This window comes from Ambystoma mexicanum, chromosome 11 (genome assembly GCF_040938575.1).
Source record: "Ambystoma mexicanum isolate Mex_15411 chromosome 11, UKY_AmexF1_1, whole genome shotgun sequence".
In the NCBI taxonomy this organism is placed as follows: Eukaryota; Metazoa; Chordata; class Amphibia; order Caudata; family Ambystomatidae; genus Ambystoma; species Ambystoma mexicanum.
Genome location: NC_090934.1, coordinates 1,381,761,490 through 1,381,784,352, shown reverse-complemented (window position 1 = coordinate 1,381,784,352; position 22,863 = coordinate 1,381,761,490). Strand labels below are relative to the sequence as shown.

The 22,863-nt window shown below is 47.4% G+C and overlaps 1 protein-coding gene across 2 annotated transcripts in view; it reads right to left on the bottom strand.

Annotated features, from left to right (window-relative positions):
* Positions 1–22,863, bottom strand: part of PDE8A (phosphodiesterase 8A) — a 1,868,130-nt gene that overhangs the window by 137,411 nt on the left and 1,707,856 nt on the right. For both annotated transcript variants that reach the window (XM_069624978.1, XM_069624977.1), the window contains exon 18: positions 21,796–22,013. In XM_069624978.1, the coding sequence (XP_069481079.1) occupies positions 21,796–22,013 (218 nt within the window). The remainder of the gene's footprint in view (positions 1–21,795; positions 22,014–22,863) is intronic.

Here is a 22,863-nt window from a genome sequence, read left to right as displayed (position 1 = left end):
TATTGCGGAAACTCGGGGCACTTTCTTCGAGACTGTCCGGTGAAACCAGCCAAGAAGGCAGTAGGAGCTGCAGTTACCAGGGTCACAAACTCTGAGCAGGGAAACGACCTCGCCCGACAAGAATAGAGGTCCTCTTGCCGAGCGTTAAAACCAGTTCCGTGACCTCGCATTTCGTGATACCTATGGTCCTCATTAGCCCTGAACATCCGGATCGATTACATGCGATTGAAGCTTACGTCGACAGCGGTGCCATTGGCAATTATGTGGATCATGAAATGGTTTTGAGGATGAATCTGACTCTTTGTCCAAAGGCTGTAAAGGACGTCATTACTACGGTGGATGGTACGGAGATAGCCTCCGGACCAGTAACGCATACCACCCAAGAAGTGACGCTAGTAAGTCAAGATGGACACCATGAGAAGATCGTGTTAGATTTGATCAAGGCCCCTCAGTTCCAGATTATTCTAGGAATTCCTTGGTTAGAGAAGCACAATCCTCAGATCGATTGGCGAGCAAGAACGGTTCAGTTTCCAGAATGTGTTTCTACTTGTCACCCTCGACCTGGTGTTGCACTGGCAGCAATTTCCTCGGAGGCTCTCCAGTTACCTCCTGAATACCTAGAATTCCAAGATGTTTTCCGGAAGGATCAGGCTAACTCTCTACCTCCTCATAGGTCTTATGACTGCCAGATAGACCTGATACCTGGATCTACTCCTCCTTGTAGTAGAATTTATGCCCTCACCGAGCCTGAGAATCTTCACCTCCGACAATACCTGGATCAATACCTAGCGAATGGGTTTATTCGTCCTTCCAAGTCCCCTGCTTCCTCAGCTTTGTTCTTCGTTCCAAAAAAAGAAGGGGACCTTAGAACTTGTATAGATTATCGCGCCCTGAACCAGATCACCGTTAAGAATAGATATCCGTTACCTTTGATCCCTGAACTCCTGGACCAAGTCAGAAAAGCATGCATATATACAAAGCTGGATCTTAGAGGAGCCTACCACTTGGTACGAGTAAAAGAGGGCGATGAATGGAAGACGGCCTTCCGCACCAAGTATGGGCTATTTGAATATCAGGTCATGCCCTTCGGACTTTGCAATGCCCCGGCCGCCTTTCAATATTTTATGAACGATGTCCTCAGAGAGCTCATAGATGTGTGTGTTGTTGTTTACATTGACGACATCCTCGTTTATTCTTCATCGGAAACTGAACATCGGAAACACGTGAAAATGGTCCTCGAGAGATTGCGTCAACACAAACTTTTCGCTAAGTTGGAAAAATGTGTTTTCAACGTGACTGAAGTTGAATTCTTGGGATTCATATTATCACCTAGCGGAGTGCGTATGGATTCAAAGAAGGTCGATGCAATTCTCAAATGGCCATCGCCATCCTCCGTAAAAGGTGTTCAAAGCATGTTAGGCTTCGCTAACTTTTACCGCAGGTTTATCCCCGAATTCTCTCGAATAGTCCAGCCCATCACCGCCTTGTTAAAGAAAAACAAACGTTTTGAATGGTCTACCGAGGCGGAACAAGCTTTCCAGAATTTGAAGACTAGATTTATCTCTGCACCGATCTTAAAACATCCTCGCCCAGAACTCCCCTACATCGTTGAAACTGATGCTTCGAGCCTTGCCATGGGGGCAGTTCTATCACAAAAGGACCCAGTAACCAATCAGTTGCATCCCGTGGCATTTTGGTCCCGCAAATTCTCGCCTCCTGAAATCAATTACACTATTACTGATAAGGAACTTCTAGCTATCAAGTCCGCCTTTAAGGCTTGGCGGCATTATCTTCTGGGGGCCCGACACACCGTTACTGTGATTACAGATCACCGAAACCTGCAATATTTGAAAACCGCAAAAGCTCAATCCTCTAGGCAACTCCGTTGGGCACTATTCTTTGCCGAGTTTGACTTCATAATTACCTATCGACCTGGTACAAAAAACGGTAAAGCTGATGCCCTTTCTCGGATGGGAGTGGAAGAACATTTGATCAATCCTAAACCTGTACCTATCATTCCCGAAAAAAGAATTCTAGGTGTAATCGCCACACAATCCATAGAGGAAGTTAAGGATAAAGCCAGGCTACTGGTAACTCCAGCAGACATACAGAATTGGCATCTGCAGGGAAAGGACTTTACGGTGAAGGACAACCTATTATATTTCCAAGAACGGTTATACCTGCCCAGCACAGATTTACAGAAAAAGGTAATCTCTTGTTATCACGATTCTTTAATGGAAGGACATCCCGGTATGACCAAGACCTCGGAAAAGATCAAGCGCTACTTCTGGTGGCCGTCTTGGAAAAAAGATATCAGAGACTTTATAATGTCCTGTGGAGTATGCGCCCAAAACAAGAGTCAAAAGGAAAAACCAGCCGGCCTCTTACGCCCTATTGACATCCCGCCTCGCCCTTGGCATACGCTTTTTATGGACTTCATCACCGATCTACCTCCATGCTCCGGATACAATACGATCCTAGTAATCGTGGACCTATTCTCCAAGATGGCGCATTTCATTCCACTCAAAGGCTTACCAAAAGCAGCAACTCTGGCCTGAGAATTTCTCGAAAACATCGTCCGACTGCACGGTTTTCCTTCAGTTCTAATTTCGGATCGAGGTAGTCAATTTATTTCTCATTTTTGGCGAAGTTGCTGTCGGTCGGCTCAAATTGATGTGAGACTTTCGACCAGCCACCACCCTCAAACCGACGGACAAACCGAGAGGACCAATCAAACTCTGGAACAGTATTTGCGCTGCATGCTACAACAAACTGAAAAAACTTGGAAAGATATCCTTTGGATAGCCGAATATGCCTACAATAACTCTGTCCACTCGGGAACTGGGAAGACCCCGTTTTTCTTTTATACGGTAGTCACCCTCGAACCTCGGAGTTGGATCCACTCCAAGATCTTGGAACACCAGCAGTAGACCACCTGCATTCTACAATCACCCAAGCCTTTAAGGAAGCCGTTTCTCACCTTCAAAGGGCTAAAGAACAATACAAGAAAGGAGCAGACCAACATCGGAAGGAAGCCCCCCAATATCAAGTAGGAGATCAAGTCTGGTTATCCACCAAATATCTACCTCTAAAAGGACCACGCACATTCAACCCAAGATACCTTGGTCCCTATTCCATCACTACCATAGTAAATCCAGTAGCGGTCAAGTTGGACTTGCCCCCTCACATGAAGATACATCCGGTCTTCCACGTCTCTCTATTAAAACCTGTGCAACCTCAAACCCGACTAACTACATCTCCAAAACCTATTCTAGTTGATGGAGAACTCGAGTTTGAAGTCAAAAGCATCCTGGATTCCAAGATCTCCAAATCTAAACTATTTTACCTGATTGACTGGAAAGGCTACGGTCCCCAAGAAAGATCCTGGGAACCTGCAGAATATGTCCACGCGCCTCGTCTAATCAAAAGATTTCATCGAACATTTCCTAACAAGCCCAAACCCCCGGAGAAGCCCGGTTTGGGAGGGGCCTTGAGGGGGGGTGCTGTCATGATCTCTGCTTCCAAAAGATCAGGACTTGCCCGACTCCCTTGGAAGCAGACCCATAACCCCGGTTCCGAGTGCCAGCCAGTCCCAATTGGGACCTTTTGGACCCTGCCCTGGCGCCAGTGGCACCAGGCTCATAAAGATGCCCAGTCCCAGCGCTGGAAGCGCCGGGCTCATAATGCTTGGGTGGACTTACCTGCAGCAGACCATGCTGCTTACTTACCTGCCAGTTGAACCCCGGATCCTCTTCTGTTTGGGACTACTTTTCCTGTTGGGTGGGGCAGGAGCCACTCCCTAGGTTCAGAACACTGGAACTCTTCTGGAAAGCAGGAACTCTTTTCTTACCTAGGCGTGGCTGTGGAAGGAGACACCTAAGCACTACAGGAGGCTATTTAAACCACACCCGATGGATGAATCTTGCTTTGTGTTATTCTGCATTCTCTGCAGCAGAACGCTCATTGTGTCTTCTGCTTCTGATCCTGGGCCTAAGGAAACAAAGGCTTACCATCCTGGAATCCAGTCTTCAGCAGCACCTGTAAAGACAAAGAAAGAACAGGTTAGCACTACGGTCTTCAGTGGCAGCGCATCTCTTACCTGGTCCATCGGCTGTCACCCACGCCTCGCGCTGCATTCCGGCATCTGAAAGACAAAGGCTTACCTACTCTTCGCATGTTCCGGAGGTCTTCGCACTGCATTCCGGCATCTGAAAGACAAAAGCTTACCAGCTCTTCGCACGCTCCGGAGGCCTTCGGCGCTGCATCCCGCATCTGAAAGACAAAAGAAGGTGCGTTTAAAGACATTGGGCAACTTTATTACTCACGTGCCATTACTCCTTCCCACGCCGAATCCAGTGGGTATTCCAGCACCCTTCAGCTTCTCTAAAGCTCCGAACTTGTACCTGCAAGATAAAAGGGACAGTTAGTGCGCATCGTGAAGCAGGCTACAAGCGCTTACCTACGTGCTTCCAGGCGCTTCTATTCCTCACGCGGGTTCGATCCTCAACTCTCATCAGCTCGCCATCCGCCATCGCCGGAACTCTGCAAAACAAGAGATATCATTACAAAAGACTTTTAAGACATTTGAAGCGCCCAGAACTTACCGTTCGTGCAGTTAACGACGGACAGCAGTCCTCTGAGGTCAAGAGGCCTGCACCCTTATCCAGTGAAGGAACTGGTTACGGCACCCTGCCCCGAGGCAGATGGAGAGCTCGGCGTTCACTTACCTAAGGTGAGGGCGTTAACCTTTGGGTTTCTACAGGAGAAGAGAAAGGGAAGAGGAGAGAGGCACCCAATAACCCCAGTTCATTAATCCCATATTTTCTATCTGCAGACATCTTACTCATCGAGTCAGACATACAGTGCACAGAGGTCCAGCCCAAAGAGCCAACCGTGTGTTACACATCACCTTTGAAGATACGGCATTCACCCAGTCAAGACCGGCGCCTCTGCGGGAATCAGGTGAGCGTTACATTCTGCTTGTGTTAAGGCTGTCGTGATACCCAAGAGTTTGTCTTCAGGTATAATTGGTACTGGGTCTGGAGTTGTATATACCATTTCATCTATGCCCATGCGAGATAAGGCATCCGCCTTTCCGTTCCTGACTCCTGGTCGAAATGTGATTACATAATTATATTCAGCGAAGAAAAGGGCCCACCGTAATTGGCGCGAGGACTGGGCATTGGCTGTTTTGAGATATTGCAGGTTTTGGTGGTCTGTGATGACTGTAATGGTGTGTCTGGCCCCCAGAAGGTAGTGCCTCAAGCTTTAAAGGCGGATTTGATAGCCAGGAGTTCCTTGTCCGTGATGACATAATTAATCTCTGGAGGTGAGAACTTTTTTGACCAGAAGGCCACAGGATGTAGCTGGCCAATTTCCAGGTCTCTCTGTGAAAGGACAGCCCCCATTGCAAGACTGGACGCATCAGTTTCAACAACATAAGGGAGGTCTGGACGAGGATGGCGCAGGATTGGAGCGGAGGTAAACCTTCGTTTAAGTTCCTGAAAGGCTTCCTCTACTTCTTCAGTCCAAGCAAACTTTTTATTGTTTGTTCGCAATAGTACTGTGATTGGGTGCACAACCTGAGAGAAGTCTGGGATGAAACGGCGGTAGAAGTTCGCAAAGCCCAGCATGCTTTGTACCCCTTTCAGAGACGTCGGTGAAGGCCATTTCAGAATGGCATCTACCTTGTGCACGTCCATTCTGATGCCTCCTGGAGTAAGGATAAAACCAAGAAACTCTACTTCGGTGACGTGAAAAAAGCATTTTTCAAACTTTGCAAACAAGCGATGATGACAGAGCTTGGTGAGGACTGAACGAACGTGCCTGACATGATCTTGTTTCGAGGCTGAATATACTAGGATGTCATCTATGTACACTAAGGCGCACACATCAATTAACTCCCTTAAGACGTCATTCATGAAATATTGGAATGCCGCAGGAGCGTTGCATAACCCGAAGGGCATGACTTGATATTCAAACAAGCCAGACCAGGTGGTACTCTCCTCGAAGGTCCAATTTGGTATAAATCTGGACATCTTTAACTTGGTCTAGCATCTCAGGGATAAGTGGCAAGGGGTAGCGTTTCTTCACGGTGATCTGGTTCAATGCGCGGTAGTCAATACAGGTTCTCAAGTCTCCTTCCTTTTCTGGTACGAAGAACAAAGGACTGGCTGCGGGGGACTTCGAAGGACGGATAAATCCATTTGCAAGGTACTGGTCTAAATAGGATTTCAAATGCATGTTTTCCGGGTCTGTTAGAGCGTAGATCCTGCCGCAAGGGATTTGTGCACCAGGAATGTATTGGCTTGATCCTTTTGGAAAACATCCTGGAAATCATGGTATTCACTTGGCAAGGTATTAGTTGCTCCCAGGGCTGATACTGTCGCTCCGGGAGTCATGGGGATACAGACGTCAGGTTTCTCCTCTTGGTAATAGCAGGCAGGGGAGCAGTCACCAGGGAAGGTTAATTTTCGTGCCCGCCAGTCTATCAAAGGGTGCTGAGCAACCAACCATGGCATCCCTAGTATTAGCCTGAACTGAGGTGCCCTGATGAGATCAAATGAAATAGACTCCCGATGTCTGTCCTGGTACAGCAAGGTTACCCTGGCTGTGCACTGGGTTACTGGTCCGGAAGCGATTTCTGTCCCATCCACGGTGGTTACCTTGTCCATAGTTGGCTTAGAACACAAAGGAAGCCCCATCTCTGCTGCCAGTTCTTGATCAATATAATTTCCAACTGCTCCGCTATCGATGTATGCTTCGACGGCATGCATTCTTGACGACTGTTGGTAATTAATTAAGATCTCTGGTATTGCAAAGTGCGAGGTCAGCAACTCTTTCTTCTCACTCAACCAACTGACCTCTACGTTTGTCGAGTTTGGTAGTTTTCCGATTCCTTAGCTTCATCCTTCTCTGTGGCCCCGACTATTCTTCTTGGGGGTTTTACTGGACAGTTCGTCAGGAAATGTCCTGGTTTCCCACAATACAAACAAAGTTGTTGTTGCCTTCTTTTGTCCCGCTTTTGTTTTGTCAATGGACGCCGTATCCCTCCAATCTGCATGGGTTCTACAGCATTTTCAGGTACACGGGGTGTGTTTTCCCTTGGTCGAACATACACGGTCCGAGGGTCCGTCTTAGACCGGTCTGTTTTCCGGTCCTGCAACCGGGGGTCTAACTGCACAACCAGATTTATGAATTCGGCACAGTCTCTGGGTGGATCAACCACCTGGGCTGAGACATCCTTTAATTCGCCTCGTAAGCCTCGATGGAATAACGTTGTTCTTTTGTTTTCTGGCCACCTGGCTTCGGCAACCAGTCTGTTGAAGGTAGCAATGTACGTTAACAAGTCCTGATTCCCCTGTCGGAGGGACAAGAGTTCATTGTCTACTGCTTGTTCCTGGGTATGGCGAGCAAAAAGTTTTTCCATTTCTCTCTGGAACCCCCCAAAGTCATGTAATAGAGGATCGTCATGGGTTACCAATGGCACCGACCAATCTGCTGCGCTACTACTCAGGTATGATAAGACAAAAGCTACCCGAGTTTGGTCGTTTGGAAATGCTCCTGGCCTACAAAGGAAATGAAGGCGACACTGATTGATGAATGCCGCATACTTCCGTGAGTCGCCTGAGAACCTTTCTGGTGGTGCCAAGGGAACTGTTCCAGGTAACGTGATCTGTACCGGAGTGGATGATATGGTGGGGTTTTACATTGTTGGATTGCTTCCAGGTAGAGGCGTCTGTCCTGCCTGTGATTGCAAGTATTGCCTGATAATCTCTTCAGTGTGTTCTTTGATCACTATTAGGTCTCTCCGGAGGGCATTAGTCTCTTGTAGGGCATAATGAACCTCAGCACGAAGATCTCCTAGTAATTGGGCCAATTGGTCCATTTCATGGTGCCCAGGTGGATTTGTTATGGTAGGCTTCACGTTCTGTCACGCTGACCTGGTATCCACAGGGACGCCACCCAGCCGGGTTACTCGCTGGTATGCTTCTCAGCTTTGCCCAGATGTGGTCTGCGGGGAAGGTTCTGCCTGAAAATAAAGGAGGACTGTGTTCAAGACTGACCGACCGGTTAAGTATCCTCCCTCCATCCCCCATATGATTTCAGCCCCTCTGGGGCCCTCTGCTCACCTTGTGGTAGAATTAGGCGTGCTCTCCGCCTTGCCTTCTTTGCAGGGGCGCGTTGTCTTTCATGGGTATGTGCGGTCCAGTTACTTCGCTGACACCGGCCCGTTTCATATTGTTCAGGTAGGTCTTATTGCTGTTCTTTAGTTTTGTTGCTATCCTGCATTCCTTTCTTTGTTTTGAATGTTTCTTTTTCCTCCCTTAGGTATGCGGAGCTTCAGCACGGCGAACTGGCTTGGTTGAGCCCCGCTAAGATGCGGTAAGTAAGCGCTATGCGCAGCGCTGCAAAGTCTTGCCTTTGCTAACCTGTGTTTTCCTTCCTTGTAGGTTGCAGTGTTCTTCAGCGCAAGTGGAATGTCTGGAGTGGTGCCAGCCATGAGGCGACCAGCCAGGTAAGCCTTCTGAGCAGCTCGTAATTTACAAATGTCTCTACTGCTTTCTTTAATGTTGCCTCTATCTTTCTCTTTCAGGTCGTACTGTCCGGGAGGCGTGCAGATTCAAGGAAGCTGTTCTCAGAAGCTGCGAGTGGTTAAAGATGAAGACTGCAGGTAAGATGCTGCTGCTAATGATGTTCCTTTTGTCTCCTTGCAGGTTCTGCTACTCCGAGGTTCGAGGGAATAGCTGGACACGGTGAGCGTCACGCTGCAAGCTGCAAAGTAACGCAAAGCATGTTGTCTTGCTTGGGTGTGGTTTAAATAGCCCCAACAAAATAGCCCAGGTAAAGTAGTCCCTAGGCTACCACACCCAAAACACTAGACCGTATAGCTTGGTTCCTGGGAACTAAGCTATGTGGATGCCTCCATGTTGGCTGGCAACACAAAAAGTAGTTCCCAAGCACATGTTTCTCATGGTGTATGAGCCTGGCGCCAGAGGAGCCAGGAGTGGCCCCAAGAGGGTTTTGGAAAAGGATGCCTGGCTCTAGAGGCCTGAGTCCTGACTCCACCTGGCCAATAGGTTTGCCAGAGGGGGTTTTGGGCGAGGGTCGTGACAGCTATACAGTGAGGGCGGTGTAAAGAACTCATGGTGGCAACAGTAGAGACAGACACAAGTGATCACAGTTGAAGGGTGTTTATTAAACTGTAAATGAAGGGTGGAAAAATGCCTAACCTAACGCAAAATCTAAGATGGGAGCAAGCTTTGACCATCAAATGAAAAATAAGGCAGTTCTTGTGGCGGCTTTTCAAAGTAAAAGGTCCATAAAAAAACTATTGCCAAATACTTACAACTAATTACAGAAAGAGTGTGGGATAGGGTTTCAATAAAGAAAGCAGTGTTCACAAATAATAAGTCAGGATGTGATTGCCAGGGGTCTCCCTTCACCACTTTTTGAGCATGGGACAAGATGGGTCTCTCGAGCATAGCACAAACTCCAGCTTTCCCAGCACGAGCCGACAGTTCTGTTCCAGCTATCAGGTTCTTCAATAGTTAAGTCTATTTTTACAGAAAAGTCTCTTGCCTTTGAGGGCCTGATATTTTCAACAAACAAAGTTCTGTTTCATGTATGGCTCCGGGTGACTGCTTCATCCCTGGGTCCCCCTCTTCCGGGTGCAGACCCTCTTAATGAACTATGGGTGATGACTTTCCACCCCTGGCTCTCCCTCCTTTGAGTTCGGACCCCCTTTCAATCGGCAGCCTCCCTCCTTCGGGTTCACAATGTCTTTTCTTGCATTCACTAATCACAATGTCCTTTCAAATATTTCAATGTGGACATCCCTCTGCCGGGTTCACTCTTGCCAACCTTTACAACACACGGTTTGTGTAAAACATTAACCATGCAGAGTTTGTTGCCCTTCGCTTCACAGTCATCTGTCGGTCAAAGTCGTTAGATTGTACGGAGGATTTCACAAGACCCCCATATGACCACTTTGACCCCCCTTTCGCTTTTTCCTACGGTTTTCCTGTTTCTATCATTGGGTAATCAACGAGAGTTTCCTAGTTGAGCACCCACGTGGTGCCGGACTTCTCTGTTGCTGGTTTTTCCCCTTGTTTCAACAAGTTATTTTACAGTTCAAATCAGCCGTTTGCTACTTTCCGTTCAACACAGTTAGGTTATAGACTCTTCCCTCGACTCACTGGCTGTGATGAACCGCTTTTCTTTCCTTCTTTTTGGAGTTAAGGTTGGTGCCACTGAGACAAGCGTCTCTCCACGGCTTGGTAATCAGCAGAGGAGGGTCTTGTATACCGCTGACACCTGCTTCAACACACGCTGGCTATTATCTGCAGTCTTATGCTTCCATCTGCAGAGGTTTCACAGGCCTTAATCGGGAAGGAAAAGGTTGCTTCTCTCCTTGTCACGCTCTTGGTACACGCTGTCCTTTCTCTACTCTCGAACTGCCGCGCTGAGTTAGCCACGTTTTGCGGTCTGCCTTGCTCGTCCTGGGCTCTCGTGATCCACCTTTTATCCCTCTGGGTAAGGGAAAGGGCCGTCAGGTGTGTGTGATTCTGGTCAATTGCCTGACTTTGCCTGACCCTTGTATTGAGACATGTCAGGTAAACGGCTCTGGTGTTAGTTCGTTGTCTTTCGTGTTGTGCAAAAGTGTTCATGTTGGAAAAGGGGGGGCAGTGTTTTGGAATATCCTACATGGAAGGATGGGGAAAAGGTGTTTAAAGAAGGGGGATACCGTGTTTCACACATCGGTGTCCCACTCCCACCCCAAGGTCTCCCATCCAGGTGATCCTACCTCACTGGTCCAACCCCAGGAACTGGATCCAATAGCGATGGCCATGTCCTGGCTACCTGAATGACAGATCTCCGGGGACTATCTAGGGAGACACCTTCAGGTTTCTCACAGCGGACAACAACCGCCTTCCACATGTGTTGAAGTTGGCGAAGCTCGATGCTACCGGACACCATTGGCTTGCTGCACTGTCCACATATAACTTCAGTCTACAATATAGACGCACTATCATCGATGCCGATGCCCTCTCTTGGAGGCCTCATGCTCAGCCGGATGATACAGCTGGATCCACCAGAGACGTCCTTCATGACCCAGCGCAAATAATGCTGTAGGAGTGGAAGACACTTGTGCAAAAGGGTGGAATCCTGTATAAGAAAAGCAAAGTTGGAGACCGGCTACTGCATCGCCTAGTTTTGCCACAGAGATTCTGCCAAGCTGTACTGTATGCACTCAATGACCAGCATGGACATCTTGGCAGCGACAGAACCATCAAGTTGTTCCGCTTAAGGTTTTTCTGGGCCAGACTAGCAGCAGATGGTCAGACTAACAGCAGATATCTAGTATTATTGCCAGCACTGAGTCAGGTGTGTCAAATCTTCATCATCAGGTGAGTCAGATCTTCATCATCTGCAGAGTTCTGGGCCCACGGACATCGTCTGCATCGACTTCCTGAAGCTGGAGATGGACAAGCGAGGAGTACAGAACATCCTGGTGGTAACAGATCCCTTCACTCGGAACACCGAGGCGTTTCACACCAAAGTTCAGCATGTCACCACCGTTGCCGGTGTGTTGTGGGACAAATAATTTGTGCACTGCAGTTAGCCGGCCAGGATTTATTCTGACAAGGGACCAGACTTTGAATCAACACTCATCAAGCAGATGCTATAGCTGGTTGGCATCAAGAATACCCGTACAACTCCATTTCACCCTCAGGGGGATGCCAAAGTGCAGAGGTTTAATTGTACCCTCTTGGCCATGCTTGGCACCCTGAGGCCAGAGGAGAAGAACAGATGGAGTCAGCATGTGGCCACCCTCACTCATGCGTACAACTGAATAAAGAATGATGCCATCAGGTTTATATTGTATTTCTTGATGTTTGGAAGATCATCCCTGCTATAAAGCCCTTTCTGTTCCACCCAAAGGTAAAACCTCATCCACTTGCTCTTATATTGTGGGTGAGTGCAATCTTTTCAAGCTCTCTGTATTATTTGTACATTTTGCTCTGGCAGCAAAAGGTGACAGAGGGTTAGCTTCTCAGGAACCATGCTGCTAGCGGCAGAGCTTGAAAATTCGGAAGAAGGACTGGCCCCCTTTGCTGAGACAGAACCCCTGAGTCGCCCTTTGCGCGAGGTCCAACACACTTTGGAGTGTCAGAGAGGAGCCACCGTAATCAACCTGCACCATCTGGATGCCCGCTTCTAGCGGATCATGTTTTAAATGAGAGGGGTCAGTGGGAACTCTTAACAGTTCATCTGGTTCCATTCTAAGTGAAAAGCATCCTCCCATCAACCCTTCCCAGGATGTGAATTTGGGACATTTGGCATTGTCCTTCATGCAAACAAGTTCTCCTCTGGGAGACCCCAATGATTGAATACAACTTTAAGATTCTTCAAATAGAGTTTCAACTGTTTGTTCTGAGCCTACAGATTATGGCTGCTTCCGTAATGCTTTCCTCATTGACATGAGGCAAAAGGATCCTGATCTCCTGGGCAAATGGCCACCCCAGGTCTCATCTGCCAGCATGCACAAAAAAGGGGATCTGGTACCTCCTTGCTGGTTGATATAAAACACTAGATAGTGTGCTGTCTGTCCAGTTCAGAACAACAATGCCTTGTGAGAGGAAGGACCTGAGCACTAAATAAAGGGCCCAGATAGTTTATATGTCTTTCTGTGTTAGAACGAGTGCAAGGTCCATGTGCAGAGTGAGGGCCCAGAGTGCCCCCTCGGTCACCCAGTGATGAGTGTTGTCAGACTGCAATGTGAGGGGGCAGACTGCGAGAAGCTCCACTCGTGAGATAGCTCTGTTCCCCCCACCTGTGCAAATCATCCTATAAGGACGACAGGGTCAACAACTTGTCTGACTGAGGCCATTTCCCTTCATCCCAAGAGGCTGCCAGGTGCAGCTGTAAATGCCCCATCTTGAGTCTGGATAACAGGATGGAGTATACACAAGGCTAGCTGACCAAGCAGCTGAATATACAAGCACTACACTGCCATCCGGTTCCTACACTCGCTCCTGAACAGTAACTCCACTTATTTACTAAATTATTGAGGTGAGAGTCTGCGCCAGTGTAAGGTCTGACTTTTTCAGGTTGACTGAGAATACTAAATTGAACAGGGTTCCCATTAGAGTTGGAAGTTAATGTGTTTCCTCTGACAACCTGTATCTGACAAACCAGTCGTCCAGATATGGGTTAATGTGCCAGCCACTGCTCTGTAGCATAACCACTATGGTATTCATAAGCTTTGTGTAGACTCTTGATGCAGAGTTGAGCCGAAACACAGGACTTTGTACTGAAAGTGTTTCCTGATGACTGGAAAGCGCAGAAACTGCCAATGAGGTTGCTAAATTGTCACATGTAAATAAGCATCCTTGAGGTCCAGGGCACATACCCAAACCTCTACACAGAGGGACACTGCAATCAGGGCAGGAATCATCTTCTTGAATCTTTCGGGTGATAGGAATACTTTGAGGTAGGAAAGATCCAGCACCACTCACAAGCCCTCCTGGTTCTTTTTTGGAACTGAAAAGATTCTTGCACAGAATCCCTTGCTCCTGTCCAAGAGAGGAACAATATCTACTGCTTGGCACTCTAGCAAGAGTGCAACTTCCTGGAGTACTACTGACAAACCAATCTGAAGCAGCGGGGGTGAAGTAGAGGAGGAGATAGCAGAGGTAGGTGGAATAGTGCAGAAACCATCAAAAGAATGTGTCTATTGTTGAAAAGATAGTACCACTGTTTCCTGTGCATAGTCAGTCTGGCTCTGACCGTGGAATTGTGGACCTGGAAGCAACCATTTGTTTCCATCTAAGGCAGCTGAAGATGAGGAGGATGAATAGAACCCCTTAGGGGTAGTCTGTTCTTTATGCCTATTCCAAGCTCACCTGTCTGGATGCCTTGCCCTTCTTTCATGAAAGCCCCTGAAGCCCCTACGGGATCTGGGCCTATTGTCACTTGTGCTTTCAGGCTGACCAAAAGATTTAGCAGCTAATTTAGATAGAATTTCTAGGGACATTGCTGTCTGTGTGCTAGCTTTCTTTTTTGTTAAGTAATCATCAGTGGACGAGTGCAATAGCTGAGAACCTTGAAGGGCAAGTCTGAAATCCTTTCCTTCACATCTGCAGTGAACCCAGTCACGTGCATCCATGCAGATCTTCGCATATTGGTCACTATGCAGATTCCACAGGTAGCCGTGTCTAGATGGCACACTGATGACTCTAGAAAATCCATCGCCACTAAGTTGCCTCTCTCCGTGAGTCCATCTTTTAAAACTGCTTGTTGATCTATCAGGAGATCTGGAAGAAAAAACGAAATAGCTCTGCAAATATTGGTTTGTTGCAGCCAAAAGATCATTGGAATATGCCTGGTGGAGGTGCAAGGCTGCATTGCAGTATACTTTGCAGCCGCAGGCTTTCAGAAGAACAAGTTACTTACCAACTGTTATGTTCTTTCGACTGGATGTTCCTCCCACGTATTCCTTATCTTTGAAAAATCCACTTCCAGCATGCTGGCTTTGAATTATTTTTTCCAGTAGAGTGCGCTGCGCGTCGACGTCCCTCGAGTCGGTGTCCCTCGAAGGCCTCCGTATCGGTGCTGACATCATCATTGGTATATATAGTCTTGGGCAGTGTCCGTTTCTCAGTTCCGTTTTGAGGTGCTGTGTTTATCAAGTATGAGATGATTAGTACCCTTGAAGGAGCGTAGGCTGCAACTACAAGGGAAGTTTTACTGCAGGGTAGGATGGGAGGGGCGATAAGGAATACGTGGGAGGAACTTGCAGTCGAAAGAACGTTGCAGTTGGTAAGTAACTTGTTCTTCGAACGGATTATGTCCTCCCACGTATTCCTTATCTTTGATAGACTCCCAAAGCAGTCATTTGTACAGGAGGCAGGAGTAAAATTTAGTGACTTTTTTAAGAATGCACAGAGTGCAACACAGCTTTCCCAAATTTAGTCTCCTGGCTAGTGGAGAAATCTAGACTGTAGACTTTGGTGAAAGTATGTGCGGACGACCATGTGGCACCCGCACAGATGTCTTTAAATGGAACTCCTCTTTGGAGAGCTGACGAGGCTGCAATACCCCTGGTTGAATAAGCCCTGAGGTGTTGAGGAAGATCTTTTCCTGCCAATTTATAGCACTCTATGATAGTTAGTATTATCCATCTTGAGATGGTCTGTTTCGTGATAGGTAAACCTAGTTTATGTCCTGCATACCCCAAAAACAACTGATCTACTTGTCTAATCCTTGCAAGTCTGTTAATGTAAAAACTCAAGGCACGTCTTGGATCCAACCTGTGCAATCTATCTTCCTCTTTCCCTGGGTGAGGAGGAGCGTAAAATGAAGGCACGGTTATCTTTTGTGTGATATGAAATTCTGAGACAACCTTTTGGAGGAAATTCGGCTTCACTTGAAGAACTACTTTATCTTTGTAAAAGATGGTATGTGGAGGTTTACAAGATAAAGCTTGTAGTTCGCTTACTCTTCTGTCAGAAGTTAAAGCCACTAGGAAGACCGTTTTTAGAGTGAGAAACCTTAATGGACAGGAATGAAGAGGTTCAAATGGAGTGCCCATTCGAGATTTTAAGACTAGATTTAAATCCCACAGGGGAACTTGAAAAGGAGTTGAGGGAAAGACATCAGTCAACTCTTTCAGAAACTGAATGACTAGAGGCAACTTGAAATAGGAGGGTTCTTCAGCCGTGCATTTAAAGACTGATAACGAGGTAACCCTTGATTGTGCCAACTTGAAGTCCTGAATTTGCCAAATATAGTAGGAAACATAACACCATCGGTGTACTACATGAAAAAGGGTCAATATCTTTATCTCTGCACCAGCTGCAGAATTTTTCCCATACAACAGCGGTATAAACATTTAGTTGCTGGCCTTCTGGCCGAAGCAACACCTCCATTACATCATCCGGGAGGTCCCAATCTCTGTATCTCAACCTTTCAGAAACCAAGCATGAAGGTTGAGAGTCCTGATATCCGGCTAGAGAACCTGACCTTCCTCTTGCGAGATAAGATCCTCTCTTTGTGGAAGACGAATTGGAGGGCAGATGGACATGTCTAGAATGTCCGGGTACCACGTTCTCCTGGCCTAATCCAGGGCAATTAGAATCATGGGTTTCCGGAATCTCCTGAGCCTCTATTACGTGAGGAATGATGGGAACTTGAGGAAATGCGTACAGAAGTGGAAACTCCCAGCGCATCTTCTATAGCTCCTCTCGGGGGAAATTCCCTTGAGCAGTACCTTTCACATTTCTTTTTGTCACTCCTTGTGAACAGATCCACTTGAGGGGCTCCCCAAAGGGTGAAGATCTCTTGAAGGACTTCCTGAGCTAGTTCCCACTCGTGGGAGACTGTGGTCTGCCTGCTCAGAGCGTCCGCCGCCATGTTCTTCTCTCTGGCTAGGTGAACTGCCGATAGAGAGATTCCTTCTTGAATTACCCAGAACCAGACCTGCATTGCCTCTCTGCACAGTGGCAGTGACCCTACGCCGCCTCTTTTGTTGAGTAGTGCATGGCCACTGTGTTGTCCGTCATTATCAGAAAATGTTTTCTGTGTACTGATGGCAGAAAAGCTTTCAGTGCTAGTCTGATTGCTCTCAGCTCTAATAGGTTGATGTGTAGTCTGGACTCCAATGGAGACCAACGTCCACTGATGATTAAGTCATTGGTATGGTCTCCCCACCCCGTGATTGAGGTGTCCGTGACTACTGTTATCTCCGGCCATGGTTGTCAAAACGGTTCTCCTTTCAAGATGTTCTCCCAACAGGCCCACCACTGAAGGTCTCATGCTACTCTGTTCGGGATTTGTAGGAGATCTGACATCCTTCCTGAGAATTGTGACCACTGGGTCCTTAGCGCCTACTGAAGAGAGCTCATTCTCAGGCGAGCCTCCGGCACTAGAAAAATGCAGGATGCCATGAGGGTGAGCAACCTCAAAAAACTGAAGGCTGGTAGACGCTGGGCATTTTGAAATCTGGTCACCATCTGTAGAATATCTTGAGCCCTCACCTCTGGTGCCAAGGATTTTCCCAGGGATGTGTCCAGGACTGCTCCAATGAACTGGCGTCTATCTGATGGTATCATCTGTGACTTCTTTAAGTTGAGGGAGAAGCCCAGCTTGTGAAGGAAGTGGCAAACATAATCTAGATGGATCTGAGCTTGTTCCAGGGACACTGCTCTGATCAACCAGTCGTCCAGGTAGGGGTAGACATGAATCCTTCCCCTCCTTCAACTTGCTGCAACGACCACCATTAACTTGGTGAAGACCATCGGGCGGAGGTTAGCCCAAATGGAAGAACTTGAAATTGATAGTGAGAGCTGCCAATGGCGAACCTCAGGTACTTTCTGTGCTTGAGATGGATAGGCACATGAAAGTAAGCATCCTGAAGGTCCAGAGATACCAACCAATCCTGAAACTGGAGGGGCTGAAGGATCTGAGAAAGGGTTACCATCTTGAACTTGTCCTTCCTGAGGAATTTGTTCAATTCTCCTAAGTCCAAGATGGGTCTCAATCCTCCATCCTTTTTTGGTATTAGGAAGTAAGGGGAGTTCCAACCCTTGTTTCTCTCTGCTACAGGTACCGGTTCTTTGGCACCTTTCTCTAGCAGGTCTAAAATCTCCTGCATAAGGAGCGGGTCTGGAAACTTCAAAGAGTTGCTCCCCGGTGGATGACTCTGAGGAATGTGTAGGAAAGGCTGGCAGTAACCCTGGGCAATTGTTTCCAATGCCCAAGCATCTGACGTAACAGCCTGCCATTCTGTCAGATGTTGAGTTAACCTGCCTCCTACTGGTGGTTTGTGTGCAGAGACCTCAGAGGGGTTTTCGAGCTGCTGACGCAGATGCTGAGGGTAAGGCAGCACCTGCTGAAGCGGACTTGAAACCTTTGACCCGTCCACCAGGGCAAATCGTCTCTGGCCCCTTTGAGTTGGCTGCCCTCTGCCTTTTCCCAATGCGGAGTAAAAACGAAAGGGCTTTCCCCTCCAGGACGTAACTGTGGGGCGGTTTGGAGTTTGACGAATTGCATCCTCAAGGGATTTGGCTGCCGCTTTGGAGGTTTGCAATTCCTCCAAACTGTCATCAGCTTTCTTGACAAAAAGAGAGGTGCCATCAAAGGGCATATTTAGAAGCCTGGCTTGTACATCAGGAGCAAAACCAGATTTCCTCAACCATGCAAATCTGCGGATTGTGGTACTGGCCGCCATGGCCCTGCTGATGCTGTCGGCAGAGTCGAGACCTGTTTGGAGGGACTCACACATCGCATCCTTCCCATCCTTGATGATATTCTAGAATGTGTCTCGTTCCTGCCCTTCTGGGAGACAGTCAGCCGCTGATGAAGCGCACTCCCAAAGGGTGTGGCTGAATCTTGCTAGCGTGCAAGTGGTGTTGACTGACTTAAGTGCCATGCTGCATGCCGAGAAGACCTTTTTAGCCATGGCGTCAAATTTCTTGTCGTCCCTATCTTGTGGTATTGTGGGGTACGCCGATTTACTGCTTGACGAAGTCGCAGCCTGTACTACCAAGCTCTCTGGGGTCGGATGCTTAGTTAAGTACAGAGGATCTGAGGCCGACGTTCTTTTACTGCAGGGATAACCTCTGGTATTACCCAATTGCAGTTATCTTTCTCTGTAATGCTGCATGAAAAGGAACTATAGGGTCTTCGTGAGGTCCTTTATCTAAGATGTCTGTTAAGTCATCTTGTTGGAAAGAGGGTGCAGGTGCTGACCACCCCATAAATTCCATAATTCTCGTCACAAGAGATCTTGAAGACATCTCTGCGTGCTCCCCAGGTTCTGTTTTGCTGAAGTCAGCCTCTGGAGAGGTATCTATGCCACTGGCATCCTGTAAAGACTCCTGAAGATCTTTTAATCTGACTTCCTCTTCTATTAGCTCCTCTGGAATAGGAACTCTTGTAGTCTAAGCCAAACAGCCTTTCATTATCAGAGTCTTGCCCTTCCTCTTCAAAGCTCTGAAGTAATCTGAGCGTGGGTAAGGGGTAAAACCCATTTCAAGTGATGAGGGAGCCAAATTGGTCGACACTGCTTGAGAAAGGGTTGTAGTTGTCGATGTAGACGTCATAGGTCTCGACAAACTTACAAACGGTGTCGATACACTCGAGTATGGCCTCGATGTCGTTGAGAGAATCGGAATTCAACTCAATGTCATCAATGTGGTCGGCGCCCCTTTCAACGCCTTCGAAGGATCCTTCGATGCCCTGAACGTCGATGGTGCGGTCGGGGCATGAGACTTCGATGTCTCTCCTTCATCGAGGATGACAACGGCTTCGATGATGTTGTCTTATGTGTCGAAGGCACCTTTGACGACGGCGTCGATGAGGCAGTCTTGTGCGAAGGGCCCTTGTCTCTACTCGAAGGTTCATGACGCTCTCAAGGGTTTTTGTTTGCTGAGGTCGACGACTCACAGCGTTTCTCTTTTTTGGGTCTTTCACCGGGGGTATCACCTCCAGGCATCTCCGAGGGGGACAAGGCCGCGTTCTCGAAGACTCTTAGCATTTTTTTGCAAAATTCCTCCCACTTAGCTGGTGAGCTGTGTTTAGTGGGGCAGGTGACCCTTTCTGGTGAGGTTGAAGATGAAGAAGAAGGTGATCTATGACACCTCTTCTTAGTATGTCTCGATCTGGATGAGTAGTGAGAACCACTACGAGATCTCAAGTCACTGGAACTTGAGGATGCACAAGTATAGGAAGTGGCGGCTCATGAAGGAAAACTTCTTTTATTAGTCCCTTCAGAATGTTGGTCATTTGAGGGTACTTCATAAGGCCCATAAATCTTTTGAAAAAACGTTCTTGACATGCTGCTGAAGATTGTGTCACAGGGAGTGTTGCTGCTGATGGGAGTATTCAGATAGCCATTGCTGGTAACCACAGACCCTGCCTTCCTTGATGAGCCCACACCGCTGAAAACCTAAGGGAACTCCAGGTTTATGAGTAAGAAGTGCTCCAAGGAACCTACATGCGCAACCAACCCACCCTATCCGGTCTGACTGTAGGTCAACCGAGGAAATCTAAGGGGTGCGTGGCTACATGATTCAGGTGCCCTCTCTGATGGTGACGATTCTGCTTACGAAGGCGCTTCCATATTGCTGGCACACGGTATGGAACCTTCACGCCTGGCCCCTATTATCTCTGTGGCTAACCTGTGACCGGACTGAGGAATGCACAGGATATCTAGGTCAAGCATATAGCATTGAGAGGCGATCAGGTGGGAACCTCGAAATGCTGCTTGCTTTCAACAGCAACCTTGGAATGAGATTTGGGAGCCTGTGAGTTCTCTGTACCAGGCCTGGCATTCCCACTGTGTACCCTGTGTCACCGGGTCTGGTCCCTTTGACAGGACCCATAGGCTCCCCAGACAGTTGTCCGGTGCAAGAACTGCATCGCCCTTGTCTGAAGTCTGAAGACACACTCGGCACGCCTGCCGGTAGCCATGTCTCTCTCGGGATCGGACCCGGTTGAAGTGTCTTTACAACCCCTCCCTAGCAGGAGAACTCCCCAGAAAGGAATCCTCCTGCTGGGGTACCATGCAGAAGTGAGGTGCACTTACCTTTTCTATCGACATATTTTGATGGGAAACTTTTTCAGATGATCAGGAGGCAATCTGGATAACAATTCATGCCTCCGGGAACGTCTATTCTTTAAGGATCTAGGTTTTAGAGTGTTGCACACAGAGCAAGAATCCCAAAAGTGGTCAGCCCCCAGACACAGCAAGCAGAGCGTGTGGGGATGCAATGCTGGCGAGGACCACTTGTAGGATGCAAAGCTAGAAAAAATGCTCAGACCCGATATGTGCTGGAGGTGCAGAATAGAATTAAGGAAAAAACAACCCGGAAAGAAGTGTTCAGCAAATAAAAAAGCACGGGAGCGGTGCAGGGGACCATTTCCGTCCATATGGATAAGAGAACTGAAGTGTGGGGACGGGGCTAGTGGTGCACCGTCAGGCCCACGGCTGCACCTAAAACTTGAAGGGGAAGAGCAGTTGTTGCGGTGCAAAAGGCTCTGGTTCTGTCCTCTGATGGTGACACCCATAGAGTATGGAAGAAAGGAGATGGGACATAGGAGAAAGAGAATACTTAAATTGAGTCATAATTTAAAACCCAGATGCCAAAACACAGAATACTTTTTTACCATGCAGCCCTGGATAGATACTCTGGACAGAGCGAGTGCTTCAACTTACCATACATCGGGAAAGTGAAACATTCAGTTACATTGAGCAATTGGCACGCCTTATTAATAATACAAGGCATATTCTCTGCACAGTGATGCTTATTACCATGGGAATTACTTAAGCCTGCACTACAACATTAGGGAATATGCATGAATTTCCATAAACATTCTTCAAATGTGGAGCACTCCTATTACAGGAGTGGGTTTGATGAAGAAACTAAGGATGTGCTGTGGGGTTGTAACTGATGGGCTGTCTCCCGAAGGCACCTCCAAGGAAGTTGGCATGGCCACTGGGCACAAACGTGTGTAGGGACGAAGGCCAGTAGTAAAGATTGGCACAATCCATGGATTGCATTTAAGAGACCACACTTCTTAGTGGAAGAGACATAACAACACTGATCTATTTTGAAGTATTTCAGTGCCATGGAAGCACCATTTGACCAGTTGTATTAGTTATGACCGAACATCTTATTTTTAAGAAAACAAAACGATAATCACAAGTTAGAGAACATTCATGAAATAATTAACAACTGTGTTCTGCTCATTTCAGTACTGCGTGAATAAGTAAGATGTAAAACTAACCTCTCCATGTTTTTAAATATATTGCATTTTTCATCTCGAGTTGTAAGCTGGAAGGCCAGAGCTGCATGATGGCTTTCTAACACTGCTGTGTCATTGTATAAGATTGCCAGTTCACTGCCTGCATTGCACAGGAATGAGTTTGTTCTACCAGGGTGATCCACATCATGCACTGTTGCTGCGATGAGGGCAGCAACCTCATCAATCTGATCCAAGCATTCCTGAAAAGAGAAGGCTAAAGTTACCATGCCAAACTTAAATATCACATCCATTTAAGATCACAATAATTGAAATATTTGAGGTCTAAAAATGTGTGTTCATAATACGGTTATACCTAACAGTAATTAACTTCTTGATCAGCTCCATGTTAAGAGAGACCCATGTAAATCATGTATTTTTTTTTACATGTATAAAGCACACTAGGCCCGAAGGCATCAAGGTGTTATTACATACATGTTACTTGCAAGGGCTTAATAGATTGTACTGTACAAACAGACCGAATGAGATGGGAGGACAACATCAGATGTAAATGTACACAAACAACCAAGTTTTAAGGGCTCTTTGGAAAGCCCAGTAGGATGTCTCGGCCCGAAGGGCAGAGGACAGTGAGTTCCAATGCTTAGCTGCAATGGAAGGGAAACTGGAGCCACCTGCTTTGGTATGTTTGCATTTGAGCAGGGTGAGGCTGTGTGTATAGGCTGCTCTGGTAGGCCTGATAGATTGGACTTTCCTGACTCTCTGAGAAAGGTAAGGAGGAGCGGTGTTAGACAGGCATCTATGCGCAATAGATAATGCTTTGAACATAATCCGCTCTTTCATCAGGACACAGAACACATTTTTTCAGGCTGTGGAGTGTGACCCCCTTCTGGGGATATTGAGTGCTGCATGTAGAGTGTTATTGTGTATGAAATGCATTTTGTGAAATTTAGAAGCTGAGGTGCCTGCAAACAATCCATTACAATAATCAAGTCTTGATCCAATAACTGCTCACGCGATAGTCAGACAGCTATCCACAGAGAGGAAGGGTCTGGAGGCATTAATCAGCTTTGTCGTGTAAGCGGTGGCGGAGGC